Source organism: Apteryx rowi, unplaced genomic scaffold, assembly GCF_003343035.1.
Source record: "Apteryx rowi isolate R43461 unplaced genomic scaffold, aptRow1 scaffold_44, whole genome shotgun sequence".
Classification (NCBI taxonomy): domain Eukaryota; kingdom Metazoa; phylum Chordata; class Aves; order Apterygiformes; family Apterygidae; genus Apteryx; species Apteryx rowi.
In genome coordinates, this window is record NW_020450694.1 from 3,204,781 (window position 1) to 3,219,176 (window position 14,396).

A 14,396-nucleotide genomic window follows, 5' to 3' on the forward strand; every position below is an offset into this window, starting at 1 on the left:
GCTCCCTCCCGTGCTTGGACCGGCTCCAGCTCCCGCGCGGGGCTCCGGCCCCTCCGAGGCAGGAGCCGAAGCAGGAGCGCATCTCACCAAGGGGTGACACAACCCCGCCGGCTCCTCTCCGCAGCGGTCAGCGTGCCAGCGCTCGGAGCACTCGAATGACCCCGTGGCACGGGAAGCCGCGAGCTGGACGTCAGGAAATCCTTCTGCCTCCAGAAACCTTGCYGAAGCTGAGAAACGGTCTCCCTGGGCAAATAGCTGAAATCCTTGTTGCTAAATTTAAAATCGGGCTGAAGGAAACCCTGGAAAACAGACTTGAGCAGCACAGGGGTTTGGGAAGGGTCTGCCGAGCCTTCTGGGGGGGGGGGTTGGCTCCGTTTCCCATCCTCTGACATGCGGAGGCTGCGGCAGAAAGGGCAGCTGCTGGAAGAGCAAGGGGCTGGGCCGGGGGTGGGACTTTGGGGGTTCGCCAGCAGAAACCCCAGCCCCGCTTTTAAAACACGCTCCAGCCGTTCCGGCTGTAGGCGAGCGCGATCCTGCAGCTCGCGCCTGTGGCCGTTAGCATCCGAACGCGGCAGACGCGGAGCGGGCGGGATGCGTGCGGGGAGCCCCCGGGAGAGAGCRGATAGGATGCGCTGCTCTGTCGCGGGATAATTGCCTGGCTGGGGCTTGAGCGGGAGCAGCGAGCCCCTAGGAGGGGTTTGTAGCGTCCGCAGTGAGGCGAGTCGTTTCGGCGCTCGCCAGCTTTGGGGAGGAAACCCGTTTGCGGCTTTTGTTTTCCCCCGCGGAGCCTGACAGCTCTGCCTCCCGCCGCTGCCTCCTCCCCGCGCGCGCGCCTTGCCGCAGTGACGCTCGCTCGGCGGCGCAGGAGGCGAGGGAGGGTGGTCAGCGCGCGCCGTGAGGCTCGTGCCAGCGCTGGGCTCCGTCCCCGCGTCCCCAGCTCAGCGGCGGCCCCTTGCCGTGCTTTCTGGGGCGGCTGCTGTAGCTTTGGGCCTCTGGGCTCTTCCACGCGGCTTCTTCTCCAGAAGCCTCTAGGGCGAAGCTCAAATTGGAAGGGGCAAATTCTGCCCCGTGGTTAGAGGCTGTGGTTCCCCCTGGCTTGGCCAGTGTGCTGAGCTGTCAAGGGCCACCGGGGTGCAAGGGCTGCGTCTCCCAAAGAGGGGTCCCATGGGTCGAGGGGCCATGAGTGCCTGGGAAGAGCCTGCTCCTGTGCTCCTGCCTCCTGGGCTCACTCAGCTGGCTGGGACTGAAGTGGCACTGGGGCTGTTTCAGGAGCTCGTAGCTCTGGCGCTGAGCAGAAGAGCACCCAACCTCCTAGGTCTGAGCGGGTGCAGCCTGTCAGACCGTGTTTTCTAATGCCTGTGCCCTCTTCGTTCCCAGGAGGACAGTGCAGACCTGAAGTGTCAGCTGCATTTCGCAAAGGAGGAGTCAGCCCTGATGTGCAAGAAGCTGACTAAGCTGGCCAAAGAGAACGACAGCATGAAGGAGGAGCTGGTCAAATATAGGTCCTTGTATGGGGACCTCGACAGCTCCCTGTCCATAGAGGAGCTGGCCGACTCTCCCCACTCCCGGGAGGCCGAACTCAAAGTCCATCTGAAGCTTGTGGAGGAGGAAGCCAATATCCTGAGCCGGAGGATAGTGGAGCTGGAGGTTGAAAACCGYGGGTTGCGGGCAGAGATGGATGACATGAAGGGCCAGGGGGACAAAGAACTGATCGGACAGGACATCCGGTTCCTGTCATCCTCCTCGAGCTGTGGGGACTCTGGGGAGAGCCTCGTGGAGCTGAGACGGCACCTGCAGTTTGTGGAGGAGGAGGCCGATCTGCTGAGGCGGTCGCTGATGGAGCTGGAGGACCAGAACAAGCTCCTCATGAACGAGCTGAACAAGTACAAGTCAGACCACGACCTGGACATCACATTGTCGGAGGACAGCTGCTCAGTGATCAGCGAGCCGTCCCAGGAGGAGCTGGCCACGGCCAAGGTGCAGATCAGCGAGCTGAGTGGCAAGGTGAAGAAGCTCCAGTACGAGAACCGCGTGCTGCTCTCCAACCTCCAGCGCTGTGACCTGGCCTCCTGCCAGACCACCAGGCCCATGCTGGAGACCGACGCTGAGGCTGGAGACTCCGCACAGTGCATCCCCACCGAGCTCTGGAGGGACGGGCCTGTTGGCGGGGAGAACGATGCCCAGGAAAGGGCAGCYGGCAGCGGGAAGGCTCCGGACAGCAGCCCCACCAAACTGCTCAAGTCCAAGGACTTTGAGACCCTTCTGGGCATCCGGGACCAGGCAGCRCTCGTCAGCAAAGCGATTGATGTCTTGATTTCGGACACCAACGGCTTCACGTCCAGCCTCAAGTTGTGTCTGGACAATGAGTGTGTGGGTGGGATGCTGAGCGAGACGATGGATAACAGCAGCGAGAGCCCCAGCGATTCCAAGCTGATGAACGTTCTCATTATGAGGCTCGGTGTCCTGCAGCAAGACCTGGGCTGCTTCATGAGGAAGGTGGATCACCTTGCCGACTGCCTTAAAGAGCAGACAGACTCTTTCCCCTTCTCTGGCCCCAGCAGCCAGGACTCCACCAAAGAGGCACTGCAGAAAGAGCACAGCTCCGACTTCCAGGTACGGATTTTTTCCCATGTCACTGCAGTTCCCTTGCAGCAGTTATTGCTTTATTTGCCACGCTGTTTCCCCTGCTTTAACAAAACAAAACCTGACCTGTAACGTAACCTCCCTTGTGCCTCTCTAGAGCAAAACCCAAACTAACAGTCAACTCGCTGCATGCCAGTGGAACCACGGACAAGATAGGACTCTGCTCCAACAGAGTGTGCGTAGGACAGAAGGTGGAGGGCCTGAGCTGGGCGGTGGGGAAGGCTGGATTGGGGCATTAGCACTTCCAGACACAGAGCCCGCGTTGACTGCGCCGAGCCTGCCGTGCCGCAGAGAGGGGCTCACAAATGCAGTCCTACCTCGGCAGGGGCCAGCTGTTCGGCTGCTCTCCCCCATCTGTGTGCAGGCAGGAGCCGGGCTCCTTGCAGAGCCAAACATCCCCAGGTGGGCTCTGAAGCTCTTCCCTTATCCTGGATCGACCGCTGGTTCACAAGACCAGCTGGGTGAGAGGAGAGCAGCATGCGGGACCTGGAAGGCATCCCAGATTGCAAGGCCAAGATAACAGCCGCAGGGGAAGGAAACTGCAGCCCTCTGTGATATACGCTGAGGAGAGAGTTCCCAGACAAGATAATTTGTAGAGCAAAGATGCAAAGGCAAATTTGGGTCTGATGATGAGCATTTYTGGAGCAGCAGAGAGCAGCTAGTGCCCTGCTTCCCAGCCTCCTCACCCGAGGKGGCCAACTCCTGCCTGGAGGTGCATCCCGTTTGGGACCTGGTGCCAGGGAAGAAAGCAAGACCCAGTCCCTGGGCTGGGAGGTGCCAGTGCAGGGCGCAGGGGGTGCTTGTGCCGTGGCAGGGGGGCAGGCCCCTTTCTGGAGCACACTCGCTTGTTCAGAGTTCTATTTTTCTGCATGCTGCCAGACCGCAGTCCCGCCAGCCCCAGGTCCCGGTCTCCCCCAGTCACTGCATGGCACCGTAACTGGTGTTTGCACATTTTTTCCCTCTCTCTCTCTTTTTTCCCCTCCCCAAACAACCCAGGCCACGTGTCTCCTCATCCTGTGTTTCCTTTTGGTTTCCGCATTGTCTCCCACCATGGTGATGAAGCTCCTTCTCCTCATCATCCTTTTTGTTGTCTTGTAGTTCTTTACTGTTTCGGAGACCCATTGTTTTGTTTTCTGGCTTTCTTTTCTTCCCGCTCTTTTGGTTTGTTCTCATTAACTCGCCCACGCATGCAGCAGCCTGATTTTAGGGACACCGACCCTTACCGCATCACCCACACCAAGGACACAGACCCCAGTGCCACACATCCCCGGAGCTACAAAACCTGCCGACCCGATGAGAACGACTCCTATGCCTCCGAGGTACGTAGCAGCCTCCCCTGGGGTGGCTGGTGATGACCGTGTCCTAGCTGGGCACAGGGCAGTGCAGGAGCACCTCTATCCATGTGGGGCCAGCAGGGTATGGGGCAGCAGGGTTGGGGGTCCAGGTCAGTGCCGTGGAGAGGAGTGAGTCCTCCTTGGACTGGACTGGCCAGCGCTGCGGGGACAGGGCTTCCCCAACGCCCCTGTGAGGTCTGTGCTCCCAGCAGAGGCTGAAAATGCCACTGGGGCGACCAACCTGAACCTCCCAAACTACAGTTTGTGGCTATTGCTGCTTGATTTACCATGTGGCACTACTGAGAAGAGTTTGGTTGCCTTTCAAGGAGTTGCAGGCTGCTAGATGTCACCCCATAGCCTTCTCTTTTGCAAATTAAGCCAGCCCAGCTCCATCCACCTCTTATAGACACTGTGCCCCAGGGCCCTGACCATCTCAGTCACCCTTCACTGAGCCGCCTCTAGTTTCTCCACATCCCTCTTGAAAGGGGAAGATGCAAAACTGCACACAGCCATCCAGGTGTGTCTCCACCAGCATCTGCTCCAAGTATTTGTTAAATGATTTTTCAACTGCTGAGGGGGTCAGGGTGCAGGAGAGCTGGGGACAAGCCTTCAGACCCCAGTGTGGCTGTGAGCACAGTTTTTGGGAGACGTCTTTGGATTAAGGGTCAGCAAGGATCCCTCTGCCCATTAAGTTGCCTGCTGCTGGCACCACGCATTAGGTGGTCGGCGCTATACCTGGCAGAGAGGCTGGCTCTCTCCCATTTCACCTCACCCTGGGTTTCACAGCAGAGACAAGCAGGCAGTTGGCAGATCAGTTTTTGATGAAGTCTCCTCAGCTTTGGTTGGAAAAATAATTTGCTGCAGGCTTGTTTGGCAGAAGATAACCATGTGCCTGTAGCTGAGGTGTCCTGGCCCTCCTGCTCTGCCTCAAGCAGTCCGGGCCCTGGATCTTGGACCAAACAGGCTCCTCAGGGAAAGCTTTAGCCCTCATCCCCTAGTGCTCCAGCCCGGTCTCTCTCAGGCTGGGGGCTTTGCAGTTTAACCCCACTATTTTATCTAGCGAGCAGGAGCCCAGGCTCCCAGGTGATGGGTCATTCCCATGTGGGTGGGATGGGTTCTTCACAAAGCAGAGGGGAGATGCGCCCGTTGCTGGCAGGTCCCATGCACTGGTGAGTGGGCTCGGGCTCCTGGGCACAGAAGCTCCCTCCAGACCCAGCACTGGGCTGCAAATTGCAGGAACGAGTCTGGATCTTTCCCTGAGCGCTTGAAGCTCAAAATCTGCTTCTGGAAGCAATCTCGTTCCAGCCTTAGTGTGACCCCACTGAGGGCCTGGCTGGAAAGCAGGCAGGCGCATGACGCTGCCTGCTCTGTGTTGCGGGCATGACAGCTGAAGCATTTGGGGAAATGGAATAAACTCTCCCTGCATGTGTCCACTGCTGACCTGCTGTGGCCTCCTGACCCTGCCCTGTGGCCGTGCATGGGGTGGGAGGGTGAGCGCGGACCCACCATGCCCCTCTTGCCGTTACAGGTGAAGGAGCTGCAGCTGGTGCTGGCGGAAGCCAACGAGAGCCTGCGGGGCATGCAGGAGCAGCTCTCTCAGGAGAGGCAGCTGAGGAAGGACGAGGTGGATAACTTCTCCCAGAAGATCTGCCAGGTGAGTGGGCAGCAGCCCTAGCCCCCATGGCCCCCAGAGACAGGTCCCAGCAGGCATGGCCAGTCCACCACCAGCACCTCCTGTGTCTGGGCTCTGCTCTGGCTCCAAGCCTGTGACTTCCTTGGGGATCCAGGCGTCACCCAGGTTGACACTTGGCTTATGCCATCCCCAAAGGATGCAGGGGCCAAGGGCGCCTCTCCTTGCATGGAGACGTGCAACCTTCCCTCCACAGTGTTGCCTTGATGGGCCTCAGGGCCCTGCCTTCCTTGGATCAGAGCACACTGCCAGGAGGTTGCAGCTCCTTGTGACCTGGGTTGGGGACATAAAATATGGGACCCTGCTCCAGACTCAGCCCTTGCCAGCCAAAACCCTTGGGAGGTAACAAACCATCCCTGCCCACAGCGGCCTCTGCAAGGTCATGTCTCCCAGCAGCAGTTGCGAGTGATGGGCTGAGGCCCTGGCCGTTCAGTCGCATCTCTCCCACAGCTGAAGGAAGACCACCAGAAGGCTCTCCTGAGGCGGGAGTTCGAGCTGCAGAGCCTGAACCTGCAGAGGCGGCTGGAGCAGAAGTTCTGGAGCCAGGAGAAGAACCTCTTGGTGCAGGAGTCCCAGCAGTTCAAGCAGAACTTTCTCCTGCTCTTCATGAAGCTCAAGTGGTTCCTCAAGCGCTGGCGCCAGGGCAAGATCGTGCACAGCGAGGGCGACGACTTCCTGGAGGTACCGCGGGCAGGGCGGGCTCCGTGCTGCCCGGGAAGGGGCAGTCGGGCAGAGCGGGACAGGGGGCTGTGTGGTGCGCTCAGCTCCTGCCAAAGGGAGAATCTCGCTGCTTTTTCCCTGCATGCTGCCGGGCATCCTGGGGACCTGCCCACCTCCGTGTTTGTGCCTTGTGCCAAGGCAGCTGCTCTGCGTGTGTGCCAGTGCCATCCGCGCCCGCCGGGGAAGCGTGCCCAGCACCTGCCTGCCCCGCGCCTGGGCTCCTACCGGCTCTCCTCTCGGCCGCCTCCGAGTGTGGAGCTGGGGGGAACAAACCTCCTCACAGTCCCTGCCACGTCTGCACAGCAGTGGCCTGTGTCCGAAGCCTGCAAACAACAACCCCTTTATGGGCTGCGCTTGGTTACAGCTAGGAGATGACTCTGCTCCTGGCACAAGACTGAGGTCTGCTGCTGGGTACAGAGGAGCCGGGGGCGGCAGGATGGGGGAAGGCAGTCGCCCACCTTCTGCTCTGCCGTCCGGCATGTCCCTGGCCCAAGGATTTAGCCCTGAATGTCCCCAGTTGGCTCCCAGCCCTGCAGCCTGCTTGCTCCTGCTCTGTATGGAGCCGGCCGTGGAGGTCTGGCATGGACCTTCTTGCTACCCTCCCGCATGCTGCTGAGCCCCTGTGCACGCCGGTGGGGCAGGACCACGCGGTGCCGAGCCGGGGCCGTGCTCAGCAGCCTCGCCGGGCCGTCTGTCTTGCAGGTGAACAGCATGAAGGAGCTGTACCTGCTGATCGAGGAGGAAGAGCTCGCCCCGCAGCAGCAAGCGGATAACAAGACGTGTGCCGGAGACGCCTGGACCCCCAACACGGTGAGCGCGGGGTCCCCGTGGGCCCTGCCTGGTGAGGGACGCTGTGTCCCCGAGATGGAGCGGGGCAGGCGGGATCCTTTGCACCCCTGCCGCGGCTGCGTGGCATGCGGCGCTGCATGGACGGGGCGTCTTCATGCCCACGGGTGTGGGCTGGGCACAGAGCACCCTTTTCGGGTAGGGTGGGGGATCCAGCGCCCAGCATGGGGGCTGCACGGCTGGCTGCTCTGCCCAGCGTGGGCCCCTCTCCGGGGGGAAGCAGCAAGGCGGAGAGGGAGGCAGAGCCTTGCACGGGGCCTGCGAGGTCCCAGCCCTGCTGGGGCGGCGGGTGCTGCTCCCCACCTGCCCGTGCCGGCGTTTGGGCCCGGCGTGCTCCGTTGACCCCCGCGTCCCCTCCCTGGCAGCAGCCCAACGAGTACATCAAGACGCTGGCAGACATGAAGGTGATCCTGAAGGAGCTGTGCACGGAGCTGCGCGAGGAGCGCCGGGGCGCCGACGAGCTGCAGCAGCAGTTCACCAAGGCCAAGGCCGCCTGGGAGATGGAGCGCGCCGAGCTCAAGTGCCACATCGCCCAAGTAAGAGCTGCGGGGTCCCCATGGGACCGCTCTGCCCCGCGGGACGGGGCCCGGTGGCGCCGGGGGGGACGCGATGCCGGGGGGCTGCCTGCGACGTGTGCCCAACGGCACGGCGGCTGGCGGCTGGCAGCAGGGAGGGCCGGGGAGGAAGGGATGGCGCTGCGGGAATCAGGATTAGCAGCCGGCTCTGCCGGGCGAGTTTCTATGGCAACGGGGCTGCCTCGAAAATCTGCCTGGCAGAGCAGAGGATGCGCTTTATCCCGCTGCAGGGCTGGGCGGGGGCGGGAGAGGCAGAGCGGCGAGACGGGCACCTCGGCTTGGCGCGCTCCCAGCCGGCGGGCCGGGCAGGTCGTGGCTCCTGCCGATGCTCCTGGGCCAGACGGAGCTGCTGGGGCCCTGCGGGCGACGGGAGGTGTCATCTCCAGAGCCTGCCAGCTGCGCTCCCCCTGTTGTCATCCCCGCACGATGCTGGTCCCTTTCCTTCCCGGGAAAGCTGGCTAGCTGTGCTGGCACCTCCTTGTCCCCTGGGCAGGCGCTCGGAGCCCGGCTCTCCGTGGGTCACAACATGGGTCGGCGGTCTGCACTTGTCCAAACGGGCCGTGTGGCTGCGATGAGCCACAGGGGACCTACGGACACGGAGAGATGGCTCTGCCCTGCTTCCCCGGGCCGGAGGCGGCGATCGCTCGCCTGGCTGCCGGGGGCCTGCCCGAAGCTCCAGCCCCGTGACCCTTGGGCTGGGAGGAACCAGGCTCCTGCCCGCAGAGGTGGTCCTGTGCGGTCCCGGCCCCTCTCAGCCCTGCCCTCGGCGTGCTGCGGCTCGCCGGGGCTCCGAGCGCTTTCAGCTCCCTCGCGCCGTGCTGGCGGCAGCCACCGGTGGGTGTGCAGCTGTGACTTCCCACGCTGCTCGTCGGAGCGGGCGCCGGTGCTTCCAGAGGAAAGTATCTGGGAACAGCTCGGCGGTGTCCTCGGTTCCCCTCGCTCCCCCCCGAAGGAGAGCAGAGCGGCTGCAAGTGTGATCTCTGCGCCAGGCCGGCAGGGACCCGTGGCATTAGCGTCCCTGCTTGCACCTGCTGCCTTCCTGGCTGGTGGCGGAGCAGCSTCCTTGTGGACGGCTCTGCTCTCCCTCAGAGAGACGAGCAGAAGGTCGCTGCCCCTCTCCGAGGGCCCGGAGCAGGGCAGGGTCTGGCTGGCGGGATTGCTGGCAGGCCGTGGGGCAGGAGGGCCGTTCAGCCGATGTCCAGCCGGGCACCCATCTGCTGGGCCGTCTGGCCCGTGCACGGTGGCCGGACAAGGCAGGCTGGGCTCAGATGTGCCCGTGGGCGAGCTGTCCTGTGTGACGGGACCTCCTCCTCGGAGATGCTACAAGAGCTCATTGCTCCACCACAGCTCTCTGTAATGCAGCCCAAAGCCAGCAGTGCAAGATGTGGTCTCCAGCCCTGCTTCCCATCGCTGCCGGAGGMAGCAGCACCCCCACGGCCACTTGAACACTCCACCCCTTTCCATAGTTGCTCTGAGAGAGGTGGAAGGACATGAGCATGGCAGGGCATTGCTCTGCACTGGCTTGTTGCCTTGCAGCTATGGCCATCTGCCTCTCCAGCCATCGCAAGCTCCTGGCTTTGGGGGGCTGGAGTTGGTTTTTGGGCTGGTCTGGGGCCTCCCACGCACCCCGGCTTGTTGGTACCCAYGATGGCTGTTGGGGGCAGCCGCAGACATCAGCATGGCCCCTTGATGGGAACAATCTCTCCCTGCTATGGGGAGCTCAGGGGTAACTTCTCTGCACCTGTGTTGCTGCTGGGCTGRCCAGGGGTCTAGGATGTCCCTTGCTTGCCCAGGCCCTGTCTCCCCGTGGTACCTCCTTCTTAAAAAGCTCCTGTCCTCTCCCATGCATGAGCCACTGCTTTCAGGGAACTTGGGTCATTTTGAGGGACCAGCACTGGGGTGTCCGTAGCCAAAGCACAGTTTGCCCATTTGTCATGGGTGTCCTGCACAGTGCTTGAACCCTGGGTCCCTGATAGCCGACAGCCTGCCCAGGACGAGGTGAAACACAAGGTGTGAGGGGATGTGTGCTGTGCTGGTAGCTAGTGTTCCACTTTGGTGCTTGTCAGAGCGGGGGATGTGTTGTTCCCAGCCTTCCCCAATCCTCGCCGGGGAGCAGCAAGCCTGTTGCACAATCCTTGAAATCCCTGCATGGAGGCAGTCCTGGGGACTTACCTGCTCATCCTCGTGTCCCCACAGCTGGAGTCAAAGGCAGGCAAAGGGATCACAGAGCGAGYGCTGCCGGACTGGAAGGTGGCGTTGAAGAGGGAGCGAGAGGAGCACCAGCATCTCCTGGCTGAGTCCTACAGCGCTGTCATGGACCTCACCAAGCAGCTCCAGATCAGCGAGAAGAACTGGAACCAGGAGAAGGTGGAGCTGCTGGCCCGGTTCAAGGAAGAGCAGCAGCAGGCAGAGCAGCAAGCTAAGGACCTGCAGAACAAAATCAACCAGGTACAGGATCCCCTGCACATGCACACGTGCCCTGGCCTCTGCTGCTTAACCCCTGTGCATGCCCTGAGAGCATGTAAATGGCCTTGGGGCACGCACAAGGGGCAAGTGGCAACTGCTTTGCTTGCCCAGCGAGGCATGTAGCTGTGCCTTGCATGTGTCAAGCGACCGGCATGTTCTCCAGTTGCAGAAAGGAGCCAGCCCGTGGGCTTTGAAGCACTCTGAAATGGAGAAGCACAGCAGCAACTGGAAAGAGGTGGGCAAGAGAGGGCTGAGGGGTGGGCGAGGGCAGGCTGCCTGGCCCCACGGCTGCTTCTCGGGGTGCAGCCCACCCCGTCTGCACCGGGGYGCAGCGCAGCCAGCTCAGGTGCCTTGTGTTACGTTGGTGTACAGAGCTTTGTTGTGCTCGGCTGYATGCTGAAAGGCAGGTGGAGCTGGCGCGTGCCCAAATAATCACTGCCTTGAGCAGCAAACAGTCTCCTGGCTGTGGTTGCAAGGGACATGCCAAGAATTAGGGAGAAGAMGACAGCAGAGAAGGTAGCTCGTCCTGCCTTCCCACCCACTGGGGGCTTCAGTGGRGTCCCTGGGCATGAAAAAGATGATTTGCAATGGTTGTGGGCACAGGGAGCCCCCTGTAGCCATGGGAATGGGATGAAGAGCCATGGCACACAGGGGACGGTGCTACTGCTTGGAGAGGAGCAGGGAGCAGCCCCTGTTTTGGCACATCTGCGTATTTTGGTCCTGTGAGTGCTGATGCCAGAGCTTTCTTCTGTGTCCTCCTAGGCTCTCAATGAAAAAATCACAGACAAAGAGACAATCTCTGAAGCAGAAGCCAAGGGAACCAACTTAAAAAGGTGAGAGAGCTGTGCCTGTTGCAGAAGGCGCCCGGTTGTTCCCCAGTGCCTGGAGCAGGCTGCGAGGGGCTGAGCCAGGAAGCCCCCAGGCTCGGCAGCTCTGCAAGCCCAGGCAGAAGCGCCCACATTTCACCTTTGCCTTGCAGAGAGGCCTGCAAGCCTGTCTGGGTGCAGGGCCCGGGCGGGGATGGGTGACAGGGTGGCGAGAGGGAGGACTGCCCTGCTGAAGGGCCCTGACTGTGGCGCTCCCTGCGATGGAGAGCCCCTGTTGCCCCCTGAGGGTGCCCAGGAGGGATCCCATCAGGATAGTCATCGGCTGCTGGGTGCCTCCAGCGGCGCGCCACCCCACCACCCAGTCCCCTGGCCAGCAGCCTGGTAGCCTTGCCAGGCATCTTGTGATCCCTGTCCTCTCTTCTCCCCTCAGGACAAAGTCCGTTTCCTCCATGTCAGAATTTGAAAGCTTGCTCGACTGTTCTCCCTATCTCCCTGGAAAGACTGCGCCGGGGCTAGTCGACCATTCCCGAGGCAAAAAGACGTCTCCGGCTGCACAGCTGCTGCCCAGCAGCATCCGGGACAGCACCGGCGTTCCTCCCCCAAACTGTACATATGTGAATATCGAACAACCTGCCCCCGACAGCCTGGCCAAAGAGAAGCTGGGCATCTCCTCTTGGGACTACTCCCGGGCAAGCAACCTCTCTGGCCAYGACCCATCCCAGAAGCAAATGCAGAGGAGCTACACGGCACCTGACAAGACGGGGATCCGTATCTACTACAGCCCCCCCGTGGTCCGAAGGCTGGAGACGCCTCTGGTCCACAACAAGGAGGGGAAAATTATGATTGAACCTGGTTTCTTGTTTACGATGGCCAAGCCGAAAGAGCCAGAGGAGTCAGACAGTGCTGAAAACACATACAGCCAGTGGTTGTGCAACTTCTCCAAGCAGCACCGAGAGCTGCTGGATGGTGGCGCCGTGGAGAGCACGGTGCCCCCAGTTCCCCGGTTCCCATCCTCCCTACATGACCTGGAGATCTCTGGCAACATGAGCGATGACATGAAGGAGATCACCAACTGCGTGCGGCAGGCCATCCGCTCCAGCTCGCTGGAGAGGAAGGTGAAAAGCACTTCCAGCCAGACGGTGGGGCTGGCGAACGTGGGGACCCAGACCATTCAGACGGTGAGCGTCGGCCTGCAGACGGACCTGCCCCGGAGCAGCATGCACAGCAAGAGCTGGTCCCCGCGCAGCTCCTCCCTCATGTCTGTGCGCAGCAAGCAGATCTCATCCTCTCTGGATAAGGTCCACTCCAGGATCGAGCGGCCGTGCTGCTCCCCAAAGTATGGCTCCCCAAAACTCCAGAGAAGGTCTTCCTCCAAGCTGGACGCCACCAAGGACAGGAGCCTCTGGAACCTCCACCAGAGCAAGCAAAATGGGTCTGCCTGGGCCCGGTCCACAACGACTAGGGATAGCCCCGTCCTCAGCAACATCAATGACGGCTTGTCCAGCTTGTTCAGCGTGGTGGAGCACTCTGGAAGCACGGAGTCCATCTGGAAACCGGGCTGCCCGGAAAGCAGGGCCAAGCCCGAAGCCCCCAAGTACGGCATTGTGCAGGAGTTCTTCAGGAACGTCTGCGGGAGGGCGCAGAGCCCCACGGCCACCGCGGAGAAGAAGGAGGCCATCGGTGAGGAGGGCAGCAAGAAAACAGAGCACCCCACCCCTGCCACCTACCACCAGGCCGAAAACATCTCCCGCATCTTGAACAAGAAAGTCCTCAAGCAAAGCAGCTGTGAGGACCCGAAGCCATCGTCCCCGGGCCAAGGGAGTAAGGACACAACCCCACGGGACCCGGACCTCATCTCGGCTGTAGCCAGCGAGGTAACGGCTCTTGCTTTGTCCTGACTGTAGCATCATGTCCTAGGGCAGGGCAGGCGTCGGGATGCTGCCTGAGACCCAGAAGATGTTACCTCCTGCCCGGGGCGAGATGTGGGCTGCTTTGGTGGATGGCTCGGTGCCTTGCCGGGGCAGCCTGGCCGTGACCGCAGCACAGGCTCTGCTCTGTCAGGAGGGACCTCGGGTCCCTCTGAGCAGCCAGGGGTTCCCAGAGCAGGATCAGGGCGCGCTGCCCCCACGCACGCTCCGGGCTCTCCCGCAGTGCCGATGGGAGGCTCCCGGTACCCCCCTGCCCCGGCGGCAGCTCCTGTCTGCGCAGCCCCTCTAATCCCCCCCCCCCCTTTTCTCTTTGCAGGACACAGCGTGTGACTGCAGCTCCCAGTCCCTCACCTCGTGCTTCGCCCGGCCGTCCCGCTCCGCTGTCCGCCACTCCCCCTCCAAGTGCAAACTGCACCCCTCCGAGCCCGGCAGGGCCGAGGAGAAGCTGGGGCCCTCCAGTGAGTGAGGGCAGAGGGACCGGGCTACGCAGTGTGCCTGCTTTCCGCTGTCCTGCCCAGAGAGCGCCCTTCCCGACTCCCGCTGCCGCCCGGCACTGGCCGTGCCCCGAGAGCCGAGCGTGCGTCCCAGCGGCCCCTCTCGGAGAGAGGCGCCCACATCTGTCTCCTAACTGTTCCCTCGCCCGCGGGGATGCTTAAGAAGCAGATGTCGCGCTCRAGCCGGGCGACGGAGGCTCCCGGGCGCGGAGGGCCGTTGTGCCGGGGGGAGCCGTCGGCGCCGAGGAGCCGCGCGGTGAGGCTCGCCGCTCCCGCCGGGGAGTGCACGGGCAGCGGGAGRGAGCCGGCCCCGAGTCGCTGCGCCCTGGAGCCTCTGCCCCGGTGAGCACGAGCCGTTCCGGGGCGCTGGGCTGCAGGGWCCCGGGCAAGAGCCGCCCCGGAGCGGCCTCGGGAAAGCCGGCCGAGAGCCCGCCACGCCAAGGACTCCCTAGCGCGAGGGCCCCACGGAGGGGGAGCCAACGGGGGCGGCCGTGCAAGGAGGCGCCGCAGTGACACTGTTAACGTAGGTAGCGGCAGGGCCGGTGGGAAAGGCCCTGCAGGGCCTGCTGGATAAAGTCGATGGATGTCCATGTGATGCCGTTGTCCGTGTCATCTSCCGGGCCGGGCAGCGCGGCTGTGTGGGCGGCGGGCGCTGGCTCCGTGCTCCGCCGGCTGCAGGCAGCGCCGCCCGCCCCCGGCCGCAGCCCCCGGCGTTCCCTGCCCAGCCGCGATTGCCGCGCGGTTGCATCAGCCCGCTGCCGCTTGCCGCACGTGCTTCCTCGGGCCGGAAGGAGCAGCGGGGAGGATGCCCGAGACCGCCGGGAGGCCGGGCTCCATCCCGTCTCCTCCCCGGCCAGCGTCCTGCTCYGGCCG

General features: G+C 62.7%; 1 protein-coding gene across 2 annotated transcripts in view; it reads left to right on the plus strand.

Annotated features, from left to right (window-relative positions):
* Positions 1-14,187, plus strand: part of SOGA1 (suppressor of glucose, autophagy associated 1) — a 40,487-nt gene extending 26,300 nt beyond the window's left edge. The window contains exons 5-15 of one of the 2 annotated variants that reach the window (XM_026076763.1): positions 1,378-2,613; positions 3,837-3,962; positions 5,506-5,631; positions 6,118-6,348; positions 7,090-7,197; positions 7,599-7,769; positions 10,005-10,256; positions 10,438-10,509; positions 11,037-11,107; positions 11,532-12,975; positions 13,346-14,187. In XM_026076763.1, coding sequence (XP_025932548.1) covers positions 1,378-2,613; positions 3,837-3,962; positions 5,506-5,631; positions 6,118-6,348; positions 7,090-7,197; positions 7,599-7,769; positions 10,005-10,256; positions 10,438-10,509; positions 11,037-11,107; positions 11,532-12,975; positions 13,346-13,495 — 3,987 coding nt within the window. In that variant the 3' untranslated portion in view covers positions 13,496-14,187. The remainder of the gene's footprint in view (positions 1-1,377; positions 2,614-3,836; positions 3,963-5,505; positions 5,632-6,117; positions 6,349-7,089; positions 7,198-7,598; positions 7,770-10,004; positions 10,257-10,437; positions 10,510-11,036; positions 11,108-11,531; positions 12,976-13,345) is intronic. The other variant, XM_026076764.1, reaches the window with a different exon arrangement.
* The last annotated feature ends 209 nt before the right edge of the window (positions 14,188-14,396 follow it).